Source organism: Lepidochelys olivacea, assembly GCF_965140295.1.
Source record: "Lepidochelys olivacea isolate rLepOli2 genome assembly, chromosome: 10".
Taxonomy (NCBI): Eukaryota; Metazoa; Chordata; order Testudines; family Cheloniidae; genus Lepidochelys; species Lepidochelys olivacea.
The window spans coordinates 31,899,796-31,922,058 of NC_140420.1; the positions used below are offsets into that span (position 1 = coordinate 31,899,796).

General features: G+C 43.0%; 1 protein-coding gene across 5 annotated transcripts in view; it reads right to left on the reverse strand.

Moving 5' to 3' along the window:
- Positions 1 to 22,263, reverse strand: part of NPRL3 (NPR3 like, GATOR1 complex subunit) — a 96,866-nt gene that overhangs the window by 17,656 nt on the left and 56,947 nt on the right. For all 5 annotated transcript variants that reach the window (XM_084642283.1, XM_084642282.1, XM_084642284.1 and 2 more), the window contains one exon: positions 15,334 to 15,463. In XM_084642283.1, the coding sequence (XP_084498409.1) occupies positions 15,334 to 15,463 (130 nt within the window). The remainder of the gene's footprint in view (positions 1 to 15,333; positions 15,464 to 22,263) is intronic.

Below are 22,263 nucleotides of genomic sequence, written 5' to 3' on the forward strand. Positions count from 1 at the left end.
ATCCACTTGCAGAAGGCCCCAGGACTGGTAAATACTCTGAAAGACTGAGTTGCTGAGTTCCCACTCATGGTCCTGGTGGAAGTGCCTGCTCAGGAAATCCGTTGCAGTGTTTTGCAGGCCTGGCAAGTAGACCGCAGAGGTGTGTATGAGATGGGATATGTACCAGCTCCACAGTTTCAGTGGTTCTGTACATAAGGACTGGGATCTTGCTTCCACTTAACCATTTATCTAGTACATTACCGCTCTGTTGTCCAACATTACCTTGACTGAGAGGCCCTTGATATTGCGAAGGAAGTACTGGCATGTGAGGCAAACTGCCCTGAGTTCAAGAATGTTGATGTGGAGGGATGTTCCTGGGGGAGACCATTTGCCTTGGGCCCTGGAGATGGGCCTCCCCGCTAGCCAGCAGGGGTGGATTCAAAAACAGAACTTTCACACAGACCTTGAGAGGATCCTTCCACCAGCTGAGGGAGTCGAAAACTCTCGGAGGTACACTTTAGATTATGGGCGCTGCTGCAGGGTGGATATGAGACTGTGGTGAACCTGTTCACAGGTACGTCATTGTGGCAAACCTGTCTGCAAGTAGGTAGCCCTGAGAGTTGAGGAGTCCAGAGTGACTCTGATAAAGTCTATGCGCTGTACCAGAGTTAGGGTAGACACGTCCATGTTCAGAGGAAGGCCCAGGGAATGAAACAAGGCCTTGTTAGATACTGACTGGACCTCCAGGAAGGAGTGACCCTTAAGGAGCCAATCGTCCAGATAGGGGGAAAACTTATTCTCTGTTGACACAAGTGAGCTGTGATGACAGAGAGGAGCTTTGTAAAGACTCTTGGGGCAGTTGAAAAACCAAAAGGGAAGAACATGGTGTAAGTAATGGCTCTCTGCTGACGATGAACCACAGGCCTGGACCCGCAGGCACTGCTGACTATAATCTCTGATGGAGAGCGCAATGGTGTGGGCACATCCTGTGGTGCAGCACCCATAGGGACAATAACTTGAAGAACTTTCAGTTAGCAACATACTGGTGTGCATTAGAAATTTACACCCCCCCTGGTGTGGACTAGAGCTTGTCTACACAGTGCACTAAGGGTCTAGCTGGACCCAGTTGCTGTGGCCTACAAGTTCCCTTGTACACTTTGATCTATCCCTCTTTGAAACCGATGTATAGCAAAGTGCACTAGTGTGTGGCAGCAGGGTCCACACAGATGTTTAGTACATAGCAGGCTAGTGTGAGGTAGATTTACACCCCAGCTTGCAACAAACTAAGCTTTTGTGTAGACAAGCTGACCCCTAAGATGAACTTGTCCCTATTCCAAATATGACAGCAGGCAAAGAATTCCCACAGCTCCAAAACAGATTGAGGCATTCCAGCAAGGAAATCCCTGCATTCCCCATGCTGCGGTCACAGCAACCCTAGCATGTACTGCAGTCCAGGCCCTTCCAGCAAAAAGGAGAAAACTATACACACTTCTGAACAGAGAGTTAATAAAATAGGGTTGCATCACCCTTAACTCCAAGGGATAAAATAAATCTCAAACAAACAGTCTTGGAGGCCTCAGCATAATGCCACCAATCCTGAGATCAATTAAACAACTAACATTCTGTTTCCTGTGCAAATGCCGACAAGGAAGAGTAACTATGGAAAGGAGATTAATTTGACCAAAGTACTCAGATTTTGGCCCAAACTTTCTTGGAAAGCCACTGAGGACCAATACCATTTGCAATCAGAAAGTATCAGACTGTGGTAGGTGCTAGAGGGGTGGGGCTAGAGATCAGGACTCAATGCCCTTCTAGACTCAACAATGCAGATCTATTGCTAGAAGCAGGTGAATACTGACTAGGAATAAGGAAGTGGCATTACTTCTGTACATGGCATTGATGCAACCATTACTGGATACTGTGTCCAGTTCTGGTGTCCACACTGGAAAAGGGATATTGACAATATGGAGAGGGTTCAGAAAACGATTTGAGGTCTAGAAAACGTACCTGGCATTGAGACTTAAGAATCTCAATCTATTTGGCATATCTAAGAGATAAATTTAAACGGTGGGAGTAATTAAGCGACCTAGAAACAATTTACCTTGAGAGCTGGTGAGTTCTCCATCACTTTTGAAAACAATCATCCCATCGACTTAAATATACCAGAAGTTATGGGCCTGATGCAGTAATTTCCAGGTGAAAATTTATGGCCTGTGCTCACATGATCTGGCCTTAAAATCTATGAAAGAACTATTAAACTTTGACTGCACTCAGGCTAAGAGCAATGACCAAAGATTTAAGAGTCCAGCACAGCATGTATTTTGGAAAACATTTACTGGAACATGTATAAGAATATGCCCTGTAGTTTAAACCTACAGAATCAATGTACAGTTCTAGTTGGTCAACTTGATAGCAAAGTTCCAGGCACTTTAGATCTTCTACAGGACAGAATACTAAAAAAAAACCCCAAAACCCTGTAATTCTGAAGGCAGACTGAAGACTTTAATGTAATGCTTTGCATTACAATAAATTACGTTGTTTTATTGGAAATGGATCTATAGACATACACCCCACATTTAAATTAAAATTTCTCAAAGGCAATGCATGTTTACTATGTAAGTGTTCTTCTAGTAGCATTTTGTTCCTTAACTGTAGATGCCTGAGTCCACTGCACAGCTGTTATCAGAGATCAATGGTCACAAAAAGGGCTCCCAGCACAGGAAGATAGCAGCTGAACCCAAACTCTTCTAGGAAACAGCCCAGACCATCTGAACCCAGCCTACCCAAAGAGAAGGGGAAGGGTGGACCTTCCTGGCATTACCATGGTGTGAGTACATGTGGACATAATAGAGGAAGATGATCCAGTGGTTAGGACACTAGCCTGGGACTCTGGAGACCTGGCTGCAATTCTGGGCTCTGCCACAGACTTTATATGTGACCTCGTGCAAGCCAGTAATCTCCCTGTGCTTCAGTTCCTCATCTGTAACATGGGGACAATGGTATAGTCTAGCATCACAGGGGTGTTGTGAAGATAAATACATTAGATATTGCGAGGCGCTCAGATACTAGGGGGCAATATAAGAACCTAGACAGATGGATAGGGCATTTGTCATTAAGAGTCCATTGTACAGAATAGAGAACCAAATTTTTAAATGTATTTAAGCATCATAAGATACAGAGTAGTCACCTAGTGGGATTTTCAGAAATACCACAGTTCCTAACCCCCATTGAAATCAGTGGGAGACAGGAACCTGGGAGTGTCTGAAAATCCCACTAGGCACCTAAACAACTTTAAAAATTTGGCCTTGAGGCTCTTGGGCTAGCTGCTTCTCAGGCAATGGGGGAAGGTTAGTCTGAGCCATCTCACACCTGGCAAGTTCCACTGGCTAGACAGTGAAGTCTGCTTTTCTAGTTCCTTGAATTACCTTGATTTTTTCAAGATCTTGTGTGTTGAGCTATTTTAACCTTACTATAGCTTTAATTATTGATATTTTCACTAGCATGTGGTGGTGCTCCTAGGGCATTAGGTTGCCCCAATTCAGCCCCACTTTCTAGTGCAAGCACATTCTTTGTGTTACAGCATCCAAAAAAACAAAGTACAGAACATCCCTCAACTGATGCCGAAAGCAGCAGACACAGAGTAAGCGAGCGAGAGCTGCCTGTGGACTTGGCGGCGACCCACTTCCAGAGGGTTTGGAGAATGCATCATCTGCCTGGCTGAATTTCACATGAACAGCCTTTTCATTTCACAAAACATTGCAGGCCCCCAAGTATTAACTAGTAGGTATTGAAAACACTGATTCACTGACAAAAGCTGCTCAAGGACTTCATAGCAACCAGCAGTGTTTTGGTGAGAAACACAGGCAGAATGAGCTCAGATCCTCTGAAGGAAACTAAATCTGCTGTATTAATCATTATGGTAAATGGGCCAAACCTCAGTAAAACCCCTCAAATTAAACTTTTCGGCCCACACAATTCTCATTTTTCTAAAAGCTGAACAACCTTCAGTCTGGCTCTGTCCTCCCTGCCTTGTCTTCTACCAAGTCCCAAGCACACGTGCCTTTTGCTGCCTGGCACACACCCAGTGTCTATTCAGGAATTCCCTGCCTCTTGGGGCTGCTGGACATATAATTTGGGGATCTCCCTCAAACACCTCTTTGTAAGAAAATCTGTGTTATTAATTTTAATTATACAATAATCGACTCAGAGCAGAGAGTGAGACACAGCTGAAAAGTGTACAACGAACGGGTACTGTGAGTACCATATATTATGGATCAACTTTGCCAACAACTGAAACAAACCTACAAGATAGAATAAGAAATTTCGCCTAACAATTATGTCAAGATGCTAGCTCCCTCCAGAGTCATGCACAATGGAGAGATGCAATTACTGAAGTGCAATTACAAACTGTAAGCTTAAAGAAATTTTACCCTAAATTCCAACCAGTTTGTTAGTGTAGTAAGAAGAGTCCTGAAACATAAATTCTTGTATCAGAGGCCCAGTCTGAGGCCTGAAGCCTGAACCAAAGTACTTCCAGGCAGTGATAAGCAAAGCTGGGCTGTGAGCCAGAGGCAGGTCCCACTCACAGAAGTTGGCAAGAAAAGGTTGTTAGAGGCTCGTACACACACAAGTGCTAATGAGAGGAACTTGTGCCAAGACGGCAGCAGAACACTCCACATACATAACAAGGAACAGGCAGGTGCATCTTAAAGACAGGGTCAAAAGGACAACAACATGATGGATAGATTTGTTTGAACTATGATAAATAATCTGTCCCGCAACGGTATAAAAGTAGGTCCCGGAGTGCATATCTTTGTCCAGCATGGGGGCAGTGGAGTGTCCCGCCACTGACTGAGCTGAGTCCATTGCCAGGGAGCACAAATTCGTAGTATGCCCTGTAGTCTCTATAGGGAACTATTACTGTGCTTCATTTGACAGTAAACCTGGCTCGGGTTCCTTCGTACCTTACTAGAGTCTGTGGTTTTGGGGAGGTTCTCTCAGGGTCTGCTGTGTTAGCTATCTGCGCAGAACTGGGGCAGCACACAGAGGGAACACGCACGCAGCCAACTTATCATCCAACAAGAGTGGAGTACCACACCGGTAGCTACCGACAACAGTTAGTATGCAACAGTTCACCAATTAGCTAATTTCATAACCTTCCCAGAGCTTTAAATGTCCTTTCATCTCAAGAAAAACCACCCAAAAAACCAAGACCTCAAAAAAATCAATGAAAATTCAAGGAACTATGAATGCTGACTTCAAAGGAAGACAGTCTAGCGAAAAGAACCTGCACAGGTACAGGATGGCTCAGACTAACCCTCTCCTACCGCCTGTGAAGCTGCTAGCACAACAGCATCACTCTTGCGCACAGGGCTCCATGACCAATGCGAAAATCATTCCCCAGAATTAAGAGGCCCCTTCATAGACAAACAGACATGGACGTTAACAGTAATGCCATTATATAGTAGTCTCTCTCTCTCTCTCTCATGCAATATGGATCAATACGTGCATTTCACACAAGTCTATTTTCTTTTGAAAACTTTTGCCAAAAAAGTAGCCAGCATATCTTATTTTGTTAATAAAGCTGTCACCCCAAAGTTTATTTTAGTTGCATGAAGTGTTATGCAGCTACATGGTCTGTAGAGATGGACAGACCAACACACACTTCTTTCTACCAGATTCCATGCACTTAACATTTATGTGTCTAGGCATTTGAGATATTCGTATAGGCAGGATCAATCTTGGCACAGACACATTAGCATACATTTCCAAACCATGAGCCAAATTCTCCACACATATCCATACACAACTCCCAGTAATACTGATGTTTAAATATCCGAAAGCAAAGCTTGGCTCATATTTACAATGTTCCAAACTAATGAAGTGAAAGTTATTTCCTCTTCCTTTTACTCCATCCAACCCACCTGAAACACTACTGCTAAAGTCATCTTCCTTCTGCCCCTTCTGTCACACTCTTATGGTGGGAATTATTCAGCTGTGGGGGCACTTTCAGATGTCAGCAAGATTTATCAGATTCCTGGGCATTACACAGGCCAGTGCCTGTACCTCCTCATCACAACACAGTTCACCTGATTTTGGAGAGAAAAAGCAGTCCCTTGTTTCAGATCTACTCGAAGCAGCTCCTTTGGGTATGTTTACACTGCAATTAAAAGCCTGTGGCTGGCCCATTCCAGCTGACTTGAGCTCAGGCGAAGGGGCTATTTAATTGTGGTGTACACATTCAGGATCAGGTTGGAGCCCAGGCTCTAGAACCCTGAGAGGTGGGAGGGTCCCTGAGCTCATTCTGCAGCCCAAGCACATGCATCTACACCGCAATTAAACAGCCCCTTAGCCCAAGCCCTGCAAGCCTGAGTCTGTTGGCAGGCCAGTGTCTAACTGCAGTGTAGACATACCTTTTGCCTCTGGGTATGCAGTGTAGCTCCTTGTCCTCTGGGGAACAGAGTGGGTCCCTTATTTTAGAAGAGGAATATGAACCCTTTCCTGGCAGGTGCCACAAACGAGTTCCTCTCCCTGGCAGAGTGGAGAGAGGTTTTGTGCTGTCCCACTGGCAGACTATGCCATCACCTATATGTTATTTGTATCCCTTCATGAATTCCTGATGCAGGACCAGGTTTGACAGCTCAAGCAGTTTCATGGGGCAGGACCATTTCTCTCCATGCAGGCTTTTAACATCATTCTTGCCAGGCTGGCTGCGGGGAGGTGTGTGTATACAAACACACCCATCCTTGAAACCTTTCACTCTCATCTTGACCTTGGAAGTATTCAGAGGAATTCTGTTTAAAGGGAACAAAAACTCCAAACCTCAAATGCCATGTGTCACATCACAGCCACTGCACACGCCCTCTTTCTGCCTCATTTAGTAATGGGATACTAACAAATATTTTAAAAGAGCCAACATTAAAGTACTACCTGAATGGAACAACTGCTGTGGCAACTTCAATGATATTTTAGCTTGGGTTTGCTTAACAGCAAATATCTCCTCTTTTTATTGGTGGATGATGTAGCTCATAGAAAGTTGCTGTATTTCAGAAAGCTAGCTGGGGCAGGAACCAGGTGTTCTTATGTTTGGACATCACCCAGCACATTGTGAACATAACCACAATATAAATAAGCAGCCACTGGAGACAAGGAATGTAAACAAAGTTCTGTAGTTGATGCCCTCCCCTCTTTCGGAACAGTTTGGTGGCCTCACTGACTATAAAAGTAGCAGCTTCTTCCGGGGATCTTAATAAAAAGTTAATAGATTTCTTCTTCTGAGATACTGGGCATATTTCAGTTCACTCTGTCACAAGGGATATCATTTGTCAATCACTAAACAGCTATAAGAAGTTGCATTTCAATGGGGAATACAGAAGCTACCATGAAATTTGACCACCTTTCAAGCCAGATTTAAATGAGACTTCAGCTTCCCTTTCAAGGCAGGAAGATAGGATTGTTGAACTGAGGATATTAATCATAATACAGACTAAGTAAAAACACCATCATTGCAGTCACTTCTGATATGCACAATCTGAACAACCCTGAAGTGTCATGTCATCCCTACAGCCTTGTTACGTTTCTCCTGTGTTATGCACCATACGGAGGGCTAATCTCAAGTTTACATCAATACTTACACAGCAGAGCAAGTGTGGTGACCTGACTAGGCTATGCTAACTATGAGAAGAGGCAGAGGAAAACCAAGACTAAAAAGGATAATTTAAATTTTTTAGAACTTTCTAAGGGAAAACTCCAAAATTGTACCAGGAGCATAAATAATCTAGAACAGGGATTAACAACCTTTGGCATGCGGTCCGCCAGGGAAAGCCACTGGTGGGCTGGGACAGTTTGTTTACCTGCAGACGCTGCAAGTAAACAAACTGTCCTGGCCTGCCACCGGCTTTCCCTAGCGGACCGCATGGCAACGGTTACCGATCCCTGATCTAGACCATTACCAGAGACTTACTACGTATACTAATAAGCTATAGGATACCAACTCATTAATCTTTGTGAGCTTTTACATGTTGTACAGTTAATACCAAATGCATTGTTATTATGAACAAAAGAGATTGCTCTACAAGATACTGTGTCACTTCAGAGAAGAATAAAATTTTTCTCTCCTTGGATGTAAGTCCAGCTCCACTCTTGCTGTTCTGTTCTTTTCCTCTCTTCAGCCTGAAGTGCTCCTCAGATTCAATGTTACTGTGGCTGTACCTCTTTTCACCATGTTTATGGGGTTTCTTCACCTAAGGGGCCCTTGCTCATCCATTAGGCACTTTTGAACTGTATTCCATCAACAGATGTTCCAACAGTCACACTCTCTGTTCATGAACTTTAGGTCCTTTGTGGGTATGCCTCCCTTTACTGCTTCCAGGATCTGTTTGCATCTAATACAGCTTTTTGATCAATTTCCCTTTTCACCAATTATTTCCTTTCATTTTTTTCCTCGATACTCACTCTCTGGTAAATCTGTATATTCTCCCCCCGTCCCTCCTCCTTCTCTAACAGGATCTGGTCACATATCAAGGTCTATTTTTTCTGCATGTCCTGACCTGAAATCTTTCCTATTTTCTTTTTCCTCCTCACTTCCCAGTCCCATACTTTTATTCTCCTCTCTTTTAGTTTATCACCTTACCTCCAACCCAGGCCCCCCATTTATCCTCGAGCTCAGCATTTCAATTCTTCTCTGCCTCTAACAGCTTTTTCCAGCTGCCCCTTTGGGTGGATTCCAAGCCCCCTCCCTTTTCCTCTCCTTGGCAATCGTCTCTTTCCCAGGACAGCATTCTGTGCTGCTGCATCACATCTGTAGCAGGTGCTCGTGCCAGGGTGAAGATTACTACACAAGCAGTTTCAGAAACAAGGCCTGGCTGGGATTTTGGTACTGAGCTCTGCAGACAGTTCATTTGAACATGGCCATTATGAACTTCCTGCCTCATTTTCCATCAAGTGAGCATCTCTTTGTTTTGGAGAGGAAATGGACATTCCAGATAGAGCTCTCTCAGAGGTGCATTCCTCCCTACCACTTTTCCTGATCTAGATCTGAAACTCATTGCTTTCCTCTGAGCCATGGGAGTCTCTTAATCTTCACATCTGGTTTCAAAACCTTACCAATCAGATGGCCTCGTTCCTGATACCAGAAAGAGCTTGGACACCTGAGTAGGCAATGGCATGCTTAGCCATGGGGGACTGCTCATAAAGCTTAGTCATCAGCTGGTGCTGTAGGGAGTTATGTCCAGCCTTCTTCGGCTGAAGAACTTGGGCCATGCAGCAAATACAAGGATGAAACATTTTGCTTTCTTTTAATCTATGATTAAGTCTAAATTTTAACCTCATTCTCATGGCTCCTTCACTCCACTCTCCTCATCCCTGCCTCCAATCTGCCTCCTCATCCCCACCCCCATCCCTGCCTCCTTCCAGTCTGTTATCTGGTATGCAACAACATGTACATTGTTTCCACTAGTAAATTTCAACACCCCTTTCCCTTCCCTCCATCTCTATGACGCCATTTCCCATCACAGCTGTAGGCCAAGCTCCAGATCCAGCTGCGTAGCGTAGTGTACAGTTGTGTGACACTCTGTATGCAAGAAGCTGGTAATAATACAGGGCATTGTATTTATTGACAAATAAGCACACAACAGACATTTTGGTTCTGAAAAGCAAAGACTTTATGCATTACCCCATCTGGAGACACAATACAGAACACAGCGCACTGAACTCTGCAAGGGCAAGACTAAGTCCTTCAATATTCTTTGCCTTCCTGGAAACAGAGAGCATTTATAAAATTCTTTATTTAACACACTGATTTTTAGAAGCCTGTTTCCTGTGATCAGATCTTCAGAGTGGTTTTTTTTCCCCATGAAAAAGGAAAAGGAAAATGTCAAGAAAACTGGGAATAGCGAGGTGCTGGGACAAAGGGGACAAGGAAGGTTCAATTCTGGTTTGGTTATATATTTTCTGGTTTTAATTAAAAATATAGCCACTGGAGCACATTGTCTCTCCTCACTCCAGTCTGGGATTAGTCTAATTTAACCTGACACACACACTCAAGGATTACATTTGAAAAAATAGAATAGCTACTGGGGAAGCTTTCAGTTCAAAAGCAAAGGAAAGAGGATAGCATACAGTACACCCTCGCTATAACGCCCTTCATTATAACAAGCCTTCAGCTATAATGAACATAGTCCCTGTATCCCAACTACAGTACAGTAATTTTTTTTTTAAAAAATGAAAGTTGCACATACATGAACTGTTTTTATCCAGCTCTGCCACTCCACCACATGGCTGGCAGCTCCACCGCCTGTTCATTTTCATTGTCCTTTCACTATAATGAACTCCTGGCTATAAGAAACAAAAGGCTTGGGTCCCAGCAAGTTCATTATAGCGAGGGTGTACTGCATTTATATTGGCAAAAATAAATGGTTGTTTGAGCAGGCTCATTTAATTGGACTGACATTCACTACACTATGGTCAAAAAAACATAACCACAATTAAAACATTTCCTTATTTTAGACCTACCAGATACTTTAGGTCTCTGCTATCACTGTAAATCAAATCAATGCATTACTCTAGAACTTATCAACATTCCAATCATCAGGTGACAGGCTTAGCTTTGGACCTTTACTTCAGTTGACGGAACAACACTCACCCAATATTTCTCTTTGAAGTCTTGCAAGCACTATTTTTAAATCCAGCACACAGCAAACATGCATTTTATATTTACTATAACTGACTATATCTGCATATAAATGGTACTTCCACACCCTCTACAACAAAAGCTGCCCTGGATTTGCCACATAATGACTTCCAGATGCATTGCAGATCTGACTGAGAGTCCTATTTGTGCTATTCTCTCAATCACAGGCAGCCCCCTCCAATTCCTATTCCCTCACATGCTCATTTTCCACTGCACTATTGTACAATCCATAATTAATTCAGTTCATCTGCAAAATGGAGGCTTCACCTAGCAACCACTGTTAAAAAAAAAAACAAACAATAAAAAATTAAAAGCATCTTTTGTTCAGTGAGAAACAGCAAGCCATCCCCAGTTACACCCAGCACCTTCTTCAGAGCCAAGCTGGTCCTATCCTGGAAGAATCAAATAACTAGGAGTAATGGAAATGTGAATTATTAAAAATACCTACTATAGTGGAGGAGGCCAATGACAACATGTCTACAGGGGAGGTTTTTACCCAGACAGTTGGTTTTTACCCAGACTCCCACCTGCCTGGGCATGGGGAGAAATCTCCCTTAAGGACTTGTTATTCAGGGTTGTCCATTTATGGGGAGTTTACACCTCCCTCTGACACAGCTGGTTCAGACACTTTGAAGTATGGGGGCCCCACATTCCTCTCCCCTCATTTTGGAAATAGCCAGATGTAGGAAATTAAGATATGGGACAGCAATAGCCCTCATTGGGAAACACATTCAAGTATTCCAGCAAGAACCAGTTTTCATATGACTGGAATATGAGCCTTTGAAAATTCATACTGTGCGTGGATACATAGATGAGACAGTGGTGTAGGGAACAGGGATTTAAGTTTATTAGGAACTGGGGAACTTTTGGGGACAGGAGGAGTCTATACAGGAAGGCTGGGCTCCACCTAAACCAAAACAGAACCAGACTGCTAGTATGTAAAATTAAAAAGGTTGTAGAAGTGTTGTTAAACTAAGGGCTGGGGGATGGCTGACAGGTGCAGAAGAGCACATGGTTCAGACAGAGAAATCCGTTAGGTGAGGATCTATTAAGGGAGATTCTGTATACCATACTAAGGAGGAGAAGATGGAAGTTGATAAAGTACAGGTAGGAACTGAAGAGAAACAGTCCAATGAAAAAAAGGAGTCTAATTCAATTACAGCACATAATGGCAGACAGCTAAAAAGTGGCAAATTTTAAAACTGCTTGTATACAAATGTTAGAAGTCTAAATATTAAGATGTGTGAACTTAAGTGCCTGATATTAAATCAGGATATTGATATAACAGGCATCACAGAATCTTGGTGGAACGATGATAATCAATGGGACATGGTAGTATCAGGGTACAAAATATGTAGGAATGACTGAGTAGGTTGTTCTGGGGGTGAGTGGCACTATATATGAAAGAAAACAAAGCGTCAGAGTAAAAATAGTAAATGGCTCAAACTGTACCACAGAATCTCTATGGATAGAAATTCCATGCTTCAATAATAAGAATATTCCACACCTGACTAGGACGGTGATGATGATTATGAAATGCTCAGGGAGATCAGAAAGGCTAAAAAAAGAAAACTCAATAATAATGGGGGATTTCAAATAGCCTCATATTGACTGGGTACATGCCACCTCAGAACAGGATGCAGAGATACATTTTCTTGACATCTTAAATGACTGCTTCTTGGAGCAGCTAGTTCTGGAGCCCACAAGGAGAGACACAATGCTTTATTTACTCCTAGGTAGAGCACAGGATCTGGTCCAAGAGATGAATGTAGCTGAACCACATGGTAATACTGACCTTAATATGAGGAGAATCTAAATGAATTATTTGTATCGGTCTTCACTGCAGAGAATATGAGGGCAATTCCCACACCTGAGCCACTCTTTTTAGGTGACAAATCTGAGGAACTATCCCAAATGGAGGTGTCAATGGAGGTGGTTTTGGAACAAACTGATACATTAAACAGTAATAAGTCACCAGTACCACATGGTATTCACCAAAGAGTTCTGAAGGAACTCAAATATGAAATTGCACTACTAACTGTGGTATGTAACCCACCACTTAAAATCAGCCTCTGTACCAGATGACTGGAGGATAGCGCAAATAGGACATTAACTTCTTTAAAAGGCTCCAGAGGGAATCATGGCAATTACAGGCCAGTAAGCCTAACTTCAGTACCAGACAAATTGGTTGAAAACGGAATGTATAACAATGGGGTTTATGTTATAACGCATTGTATTATTTAATTCAAAATTCTGTTATTTCATAAATGTAAAATGTTATCTATAAAGCGAGTTTAAGAAAGATAATAGTTGATATACAGTGGATAATAATCGTTCACAGTAGTTTATGATAAGCTTTAGTAGAAACAACTAACTGATTTACTTGTGATTATTTCCCACTTAATTGATTTATACTTTACCCCGAACTGATTGAGAACAAACATAATTTGGCCTTTAGATTGCCTCTGCCACTCCTTATTGCTCTGATTCATGACACCGCTCCATTGGGCGCATGACAAGTATACCTTATTAGTGATCATTTGCAGTCAAAGATGGTTTCATCTTGCATAAGCTCAATGGGCAAAGTTAAGGCTGACTATGCAAATTTAGTTTGGCATTTTTTGATTTGTAAGAAGTTAACTAAACAACCTTAAGGTTCTCTTATTAACTTAATGTCTTTTTTATTGCTGTAAAATGGTACAAAGCACAGATTTATAAATATAAAGTTCCTAACAACATATAACATGAGGCTTTTGCATATACAAACAGAAACAAGGAATCCCTACCAACTCAGAGTTAAGAATAGTGTCTGAAGTTACAGTAGCTAGGAAAAAATTACAAGGGATACTAGTCCTCAATTTTCAGGACAAAACGGTCACCAAGTAGAATGAGGAAGAACCTTCATCAACGATATAACATTTCACAGATAGGTAGGTGTGTGTGTGTGTGTGTGTGTCTCTCTCTCTCTCTCTCTCTCTCTCTCTCTCTCTAAGATCACTCTTTACACACACAGTATATTTGTGTATTGGTACACTTTGAGCACTACCTCACTCAAATCATAATCAGAATAAGTTCTTCTCTTGCAATCTGACTGGCTACACTGCTGGATGTTACTCTCCTATAAATATGGACGGGGCCAATGCTGATGTCATGCATGCAGCAGAGGCCATGTCTACACCACCACTTATGTTGGCAAAATTTATATAATTTCAGACATGTAACAAAACCACACTCATGAGCAATATAAGTTTCGCTGGCATAAGAGGTAGTGTTCACAGTGCTATGTTGGTGAAAGAGCTTCTCTTGCCAACATAGCTACCGCCACTCGTTGAGAGCGATTTATTTATGTCAACGGGAAAGCTCTGTGCCGCTGTAAAGTCTCTAGTGTAGACACAGTCACAAAAGTAGGGGGACGAGTGCAAATGCAAAAAGAACCCAGTTAGAGAAGTTTTTGCCCAAGTTCAGTTTATAATAGCAACAATTACTTCAGCCTAAGGCATTTTCATAGGGCTGGTGGTCTGAGGCCATTCGCTCTTCCCAGCCTTTCACTAATCCTCAGGAAATTCCCCAAGCCTTAATCACTATTGCTTGAACAAACAGTAAAACACAAATCTGAAAACCTTGATACTATAATATTGTAACACATGCACTTTTGTTGACTACATGCTGAAGTCCACTTCTTGGATTAGCCTTTAAACTCCTTCAGCATCACACAGAAGCCTAAGTAAATACATAGTACAGCTTGCTTTTAAATCCAGATTGCAAGCCTAAAGCAGCTGGAATATATAAAAATAGCTGTTTTCCTTTGTGTTTCTGAGGAAGGTACATTCTATGTATATATTATAGATGAAAGATTCATGGGGATCGGGACAATTTTCTATAGAGCAAATAGAATTTTTCACAGATTCCAAAGCCAGAAGGAATCACTATGATCAGCTAGTGACCCAGCGGTTCCCTGTTTTAATGGGGTCTCCAGGGCCGGTGTTAGACTTGCTGGGACCAGGGGCCAAAGCCCGAGCCCCACCACCCCAGGCTGAAGCCCGAGCCCCACCACCCAGAGCCAGAGCCAAAGCCAAAGCTCCCCACCTGGGGCTGAAGCCCTCAGGGTTAGGCTTTGACCCCCCCTCCCCGCCCGCAGCAGTGGAGCTTGGGCAGGCTCAGGCTTCGGTCCCCCTTCCTGAGGTCATGTAGCAATTTTTGTTGTCAGAAGGGGGTTGTGGTGCAATGAAGTTTGAGAACCTCTGATTAGTCTAACCTCCTGTATAACACAGGCCCATAGACCTTCCCCTAAATAATACCTGTTTGAACTAGGACTTTTTTTTTTAAATCCAATTTTGATTTTCAATTTTTCCCCTTTTATCTTATTCAGGGTATTTTATAAGATGCAAAGAAGTACGCTCAGCAATTTCATTAAGCAACATACTTTTCAGCACAGACCCTCAAATGGTTCCAGCTAGACCTGCCTAAGAATTTTTATCATGTGGATGTAAAGTAATTTGAATGGGTGGCTAGGAAGCCCAGTAACTGAAAGATTTTTGAATCCACAAGAGCTCTGAAAGCTCCTCGTTGGACATTCTCATCCCCATGCTCACATTAAACAAGTCAGTCACGAGGGGTCTGATGTCTGTCAATCATGAGCTTTCACATGGTCCTCCGTAACTTACCTCCTGTACTGGTGGAGCTAGCGGATTCTTGAACTCTGATAAGGAAACTGGCAAAGAGAACTTGGAAAGCACAGATGGCAAATCATGGCCAGGAAACTGACAGGAAAATTCATCTGCCAAAGGGGAGTAACTATGGAAAAGAGGTACAAGAAGAAATTAGTCTTGCAAACAGAATTTAAATAAACTTACTAATACTCATTCATTGCACAAGACGTGCCAATTCACAACAAAAATGTTCTTTATGTTCTAGGTAAATAATAAAGAATCCCATTATAGTTTATGATATCTAATATCCTGATTGAGAAAATAATCATCATAGAACATCAGGGTTGGAAGGGACCTCAGGAGGTCATCTAGTCCAACCCCCTGCTCAAAGCAGGACCAATCCCCAACTAAATCATCCCAGCCAGGGCTTTGTCAAGCCTGACCTTAAAAACCTTTAAGGAAGGAGATTCCACCACCTCCCTAGATAACCCATTCCAGTGCTTCACCACCCTCCTAGTGAAAAAGTTTTTCTTAGTATCCAACCTAAACCGCCCCCACTGCAACTTGAGACCATTACTCCTCGTTCTGTCACCTGGTACCACTGAGAACAGTCTTAGATCCATCCTCTTTGGAACCTTTCAGGTACTTGAAAGCAGCTATCAAATCCCCCCTCATTCTTCTCTTCTGCAGACTAAATAATCCCAGTTCCTTCAGCCTCTCCTCGTAAATCATATGCTCCAGCCCCCTAATCATCTTTGTTGCCCTCCACTGGACTCTTTCCAATTTTTCCATGTCCTTCTTGTAGTGTGGGGCCCAAAACTGGACACAGTACTCCAGATGAGGCCTCCCCAATGCTGAATAGAGGGGAATGATCACATCCCTCAATCTGCTGGCAATGCTCCTACTTATACAGCCCAAAATGCTGTTAGTTTTCTTGGCAACAAGGGCACACTGTTGACTCATATCCAGCTTCTCGTCCACTGTAACCCACAGGTCCTTTTCTGCAGAACTGCTGCCTAGCCACTCTGTCCCTAGTCTGTAGCAGTGCATGGGATTCTCCCGTCCTAAGTGCAGGACTCTGCACTTGTCCTTGTTGAACCTCATCAGATTTCTTTTGGCCCAATTCTCTAATTTGTCTAGGTCCCTCTGTATCCTATCCATACCCTCCAGCATATCTACCACTCCTCCCAGTTTAGTGTCATCTGCAAATTTGCAGAGGGTTCAATCCACGCCATCCTCCAGGTCATTAATAAAGATATTGAACAAAACCGGCCCCAGGACCGACCCATGGGGCACTCCGCTTGATACCGGTTGCCAACTAGACATGGAGCCATTGATCACTACCCGTTGAGCCAGATGATCTAGCCAGCTTTCTATCCACCTTATAGTCCATTTATCCAGCCCATTATTCTTGCCAGCAAGCTAAAGAAGTCTGTGGGAGACCATATCAAAAGCTTTGCTAAAGTCAAGGAATAATACGTCCACTGCTTTCCCTCATCCACAGAGCCAGTTATCTTGTCATAGAAGGCAATTAGGTTAGTCAGGCATGACTTGCCCTTGATGAATCCACGCTGACTGTTCCTTATCACTTTCCTCTAAGTGCTTCAGAATTGATTCCTTGAGGACCCGCTCCATGATTTTTCCAGGGACTGAGGCGAGGCTGACTGGCCTGTAGTTCCCAGGATCCTCCTCCTTCCCTTTTTCCAAGATGGGCACTACATTAGCCTTTTTCCAGTCATCTGGGACCTCCCCCGGTTGCCATGAGTTTTCAGCAATAATGGCCAATGACTCTACAATCACATCTGCCAACTCCTTTAGAACCCTCGGATGCAGTGCATCCGGCCCCATGGACTTGTGCTCATCCAGCTTTTCTAAATAGTCCTAAACCACTTCTTTCTCCACAAAGGGCTGGTCACCTCCTCCCCAGGCTGTGAATGAACATATTCATCATGGTATTAGCTTTTGCTACAGCAATTTTTTTATTTTTATCACAGACGCTTATTAATTGGATCTATTTTCCCATGGTCCATTATTACAGATTTTTTTTTTTTTAAAGATATCAAACAGATGCAATATTTTCATCTCACTATCCCTAGCTCCTTTGGAAGGACAAATCATCTCCTAAGGGTTTGTCTACACAGTGTAATGTGCACTTCCGGGGGTGGGTTTTCTAAAGCACAGTGGCGTGCTGCACATGAATTAGTCCATTGAGACCCTGCTGGTGCACACTTAAGGTTGGTCTACACTTAGAGCTGGGGATGTGAGTTAGTAGTGCAGTCACAGTAGCAAGGGCAGTGGCTTGAGCTAGCTGCCCAAGTACATACCCATGGAAGCTGTGTGGGTTTGTCCTGGAGGGGAGCTAGCCCCTCCTACTGCTAGCTGCTGTACCCTGGCTACACTACTATTTTTAGCATGCTAGCTTGATAAGATCTAGCACGAGTACATCTCCTCGAGGTAGGAATCACAACCCAAACTCCGAGTGTAGGTATACTCTAAAGATTCTCCACTGCGCTCTAATGTAATTCTGTTTCAAACAGCACTATGTTAAAGAACACTAGACCCTGTTGGTGTGCACTAAAGATACCCTACACAGACCAATTTATGTGCAACACATTAGTGCACTTTAGACCCTGCCTCCCCATAAGTGCACATTACCACATAGTATAGACAAATCACACTCTGCTTCAGCACAAACTTCTACTGTTTGCCTAATCTGGACAAACTCTTACATGTGCTAAGAGGTCAAGATCAGGTTGGGGTCAGTTAACAGACTACATCTATTGCCTAAACACAGGATAACACCCTTTACCTTGACTTAGCTGGCTGAGGTAAATTTTAGGCTCCTCCCTAGGCTTGACTTAAATCTGTTCTTCCACATTGCTCAGGACACAGGCTCACAACTTACACAATTAGAAACATACAGTTTTCCAGAGGTCGAACAAAGAATTGTCCCCACAAACAGCCCCCCATTTACTTCTATGCTTGACAGAAAAGATGGGCCTTGCGTCGTGCCTGATAAAGTCTGACTCTGCAAAGCAGATGGAGGTGGTAATTCCAGAGTCAAGAGCCCCCAGCTGAGAACTCCCAGAGACCGGGACTATTACAAATAAGTTTAGGGATTGCTAGCTCCATAGCCCCAAATGAACTCAACTGCTGTGACAAGGTGGGTGAGGGAATAACTTTTATTGGACCAACTTTTGTTAGTGGGAGAGACAAGCTTTCAAGCTACACAGAGCTGTTCTACAGGTCTGGGAAAGGTATTCTGAGTGTCACAGCTAAATACAAGGTTGAACAGATAGAGATTATGTGCTATTTATGCTAACCTAAGGGACCATTCAAAGTGAAGTGACCCATTAACACCTCTGTAGTCATATGACAAAAAGGAGGGTTAGTTGGTTACAGATTGTTGTAATAAGACATTAATCCAGTGTCTTTATTAAAGGGAACCCAGGCAGATCCAACATATCTGGCCACAGCACTCTCAATGAAAGAATATGGGGACTCTCAAAAATCATCCTGAAGCCACTCACCACACAAAGGGCCAGCTTCCACAGGACACAACCAACTTCCTCCACAAACTCCACAACATTAAGAACTTCCCTCAGAACACCATCTTTGCCACCATGGATGTCACTTCCCCATACAACAACATTCCTCACAATGAAAGCATAGCTGCCTGCCTCAAATATTTACAAGACAATGGGCAACCCTCCGATATCCACCCCAGACACAAATCTCCAAACTCATCCATTTCATTCTCACCCAGAACAATTTTACGTTCAACAATAAACACTTCGTGCAAACCACGGGAACAGTCCTGGGTACTAGGATGGCTCCCCACTATGCCAGCCTCTTCCTGGGCCACCTTGAAGAATTTCTGGACAAACTTTGTACCACAAAACCAGTGATATACCCGAGATATATCTATGACATTTTCAGCCTCTGGACAGACAACTTAAACTCCCTCATAGATTTTCACCACAACTTCAATAAATTACCACCCATCCATTAAACTCTCTCTGGAACACTCCCTCACTAGCATCAACTTCCTGGACACCATAATCAACTTCAGCAATGGAACACCACAGACAACTATATATAAGAAACCCACAGATCACCACACTTACATTCACAGATCCAGTAACCACCCCAAACACACCAAGAAATCTGTTATCTACAGCCAGGCATTCAGATACCACAGAATATACTCTGAAGAGAAAATCCGGGATATATATTTTAAAACATGCAAAGCTACCTTCACCAAACAAGGACACTCCACCAAAGAAGTAAATGTATGCATGGAACAGGCTGCCCAAACACCCAGAGAGAACCAGCTTCAACACAGAAATAAAACTCCGTCTGACCTTATACCCCTAATTGTCACCTACCACCCCACACTGGAACCCATACGAGAGATCATCAAACAGGTAAAACACATACTTGATGGGGACCCTATCCTGAAGAAATCTTTCCTTAATCCCTTCTTCTGGCTTCAGACAACCCCCCAAACTCTTCAAGAGCACCATCAAAAGCAAGCTTCCCACAGACCAGGACACACTACCTCAAAGTGGCACCAGATCCTGCCAGAACAACAGATGCAAAATCTGCAGACATATGTCCTCCACTACGATGATCAATACACCTCCCACCCCCCTCCACATACACACACCCCTTTCAAGATCCATGGGATGCCAATCACAACATGTGGTGTACCTCATCCAGGGCACTAAATACCCCAACAACAACTATGTGGGTGAAACCATACAATCACTATGCTCTTGAATGAACTAATGCAGGAAAACTGTAAAAGAGAAAAACACCACATCGCCTGTGGGTGAACAATTTTCACAAAGTGATCACTCTATGTCTGACCTATCAGACCTCATCCTCAAAGAAAACCTGTTCATCATTTTCAAAAGATGAGCCTGGGAGCTTAAAATCACAACTTTGCTATACACTAAAAATCATGGTCTTAATAAAGACACTGGATTTATGGATTATTACAATGTGTAACCCACTAACCCCACTTTTTATCCTATGACTACAGGGATGTTAACAGGCCACTTCACCTTGAATGGTCCCTTAGAATATGTGCTAACTAATTATGCTAAATTATCTGCTGAACTTGTAATTAGCTATGACACTGAGTCCCTTTCCCAGGCTTGAGGAAGAGTTCTGTACAGCTCAAAATCCTGTCTCTCTCACCAACAGAAGTTGGTCCAATAAAAGATATTACCTCACCCACCTTGTCTTTCTAATATCCTGGGACCAACACAGCTACAACTCAACTGCTGCGGCAGAAGAGAATCTTTCAGAGGGCGAGGAGAATCTTTCAGAGAACCAGCAACTAGGCCAGGTTGTGAATCAATGTCAGAACCTTGAATTGTACTCAGAAAAGAATAGGAAACCAGAACAACTATTGAAGAACAGATGTAATAGGTTTCCATGGACTAAATTTACTAGTGCAAAAGCCAATGCCAATGGTACCTGTCACTTCAAAGTAGTTTGTGTGTAGATTATACATGTACATTACAGGTTTCAGAGTGGCAGCCGTGTTAGTCTGTATTCGCAAAAAGAAAAGGGTACTTGTGGCACCTTAAGAAACTAACAAATTTATTTGAGCATAAGCTTTCGTGAGCATCCGATGAAGTGGGCTGTAGCTCACAAAAGCTTATGCTCAAATAAATTTGTTAGTCTCTAAGGTGCCACAAGTCCTCCTGTTCTTATTACACATTATAGTAATCCAAAGCAGATGTGACAGCCACCAGTGCATAAAGGTGCTCATGGGCTCAATACCACCTGAAGTTCCAGAACTAATCTAGAATTTGAAAACATCCCAGCTGCAAGTTCAGTGGGGAAAAGGTGGACAACTTTTCAACAGTGGAGCAGGAGTTACCCAACACACCCTCAACATCCTTCCCCCACCTCACTACCATCTCTGTCTGGCACAGGCGGAGCTTTATATGCAGCTCATATTTATCCAAGCCCCAGTCTTGATTAGAAGCCACAGTTAGCACTAGGATTAATGACAATGAAAACAGTGACTGTAATGGACCCCACCATGTTGCTGCTGTTTATACTTTTGAGTTACCTGTTACTGAAACATCACATGCCAGGCACGCAGCCTATGACATAACTTACTGAGATGTTTGTCTTGCTTTGAGTACTTCCATATTGCTTAGAATCATAGAGTTTAAGGCCAGAAGGGACCACCAGATTATCTAGTCTGACTTCTTGTATATCACAGGCCATCAACACCACCCAGCACCTGCACGGCGCACGCTAAACCCATCAAGTGAAATTAGACCAAAGTATTACAGCCCACAGGAGACTAAACAATTATGTGCTACATGCAGAGAATAGGAAAGACCAAGGTATGACATTGCACTCCATATGTTTATGGAAATATGCTTATGAGTGTAAATATAATGTAACTGGAATATGCTTTATGCAAAAAGTCTCTTGTAAGGTATCATTACGAAGTTTATAATCTACTGAGTGTGTTCATCCCTTTTGTATAAATGTATCATTCTTGTTTCTGAAACTCGAAATATGAGGTATTTGTCTCCTTCTGAAGACCTATTGTAATTATGCAAAGTGTGGGCCACTATTGGTGGCTTGGAATCTTGATGGCTCCCACTAACTAGGATAATTGGTTGTGAATGGCTCCGTTTACCTGCAAGCCTTCCTGTGTACCTGACATGGATAATGAAGAATGAGGTCTCACAGGACATGTAACCATGTCACATGATACTGGAATCCATCTTAAACCTGGTGCTTTTCCATTTAGAAGGAGGGGTGGGGACCCAGAGACACAAAAGATTCCCGCCTTGTACCAAACCTATAAAAAGGGGGTGGAACATAACAAAGGGGCTGCCAGTCATGAGAAATCCCCTAGTTAGCACCTGAGCTGGAACTAACAAGAACTGTACCAGGGGAAAGGAT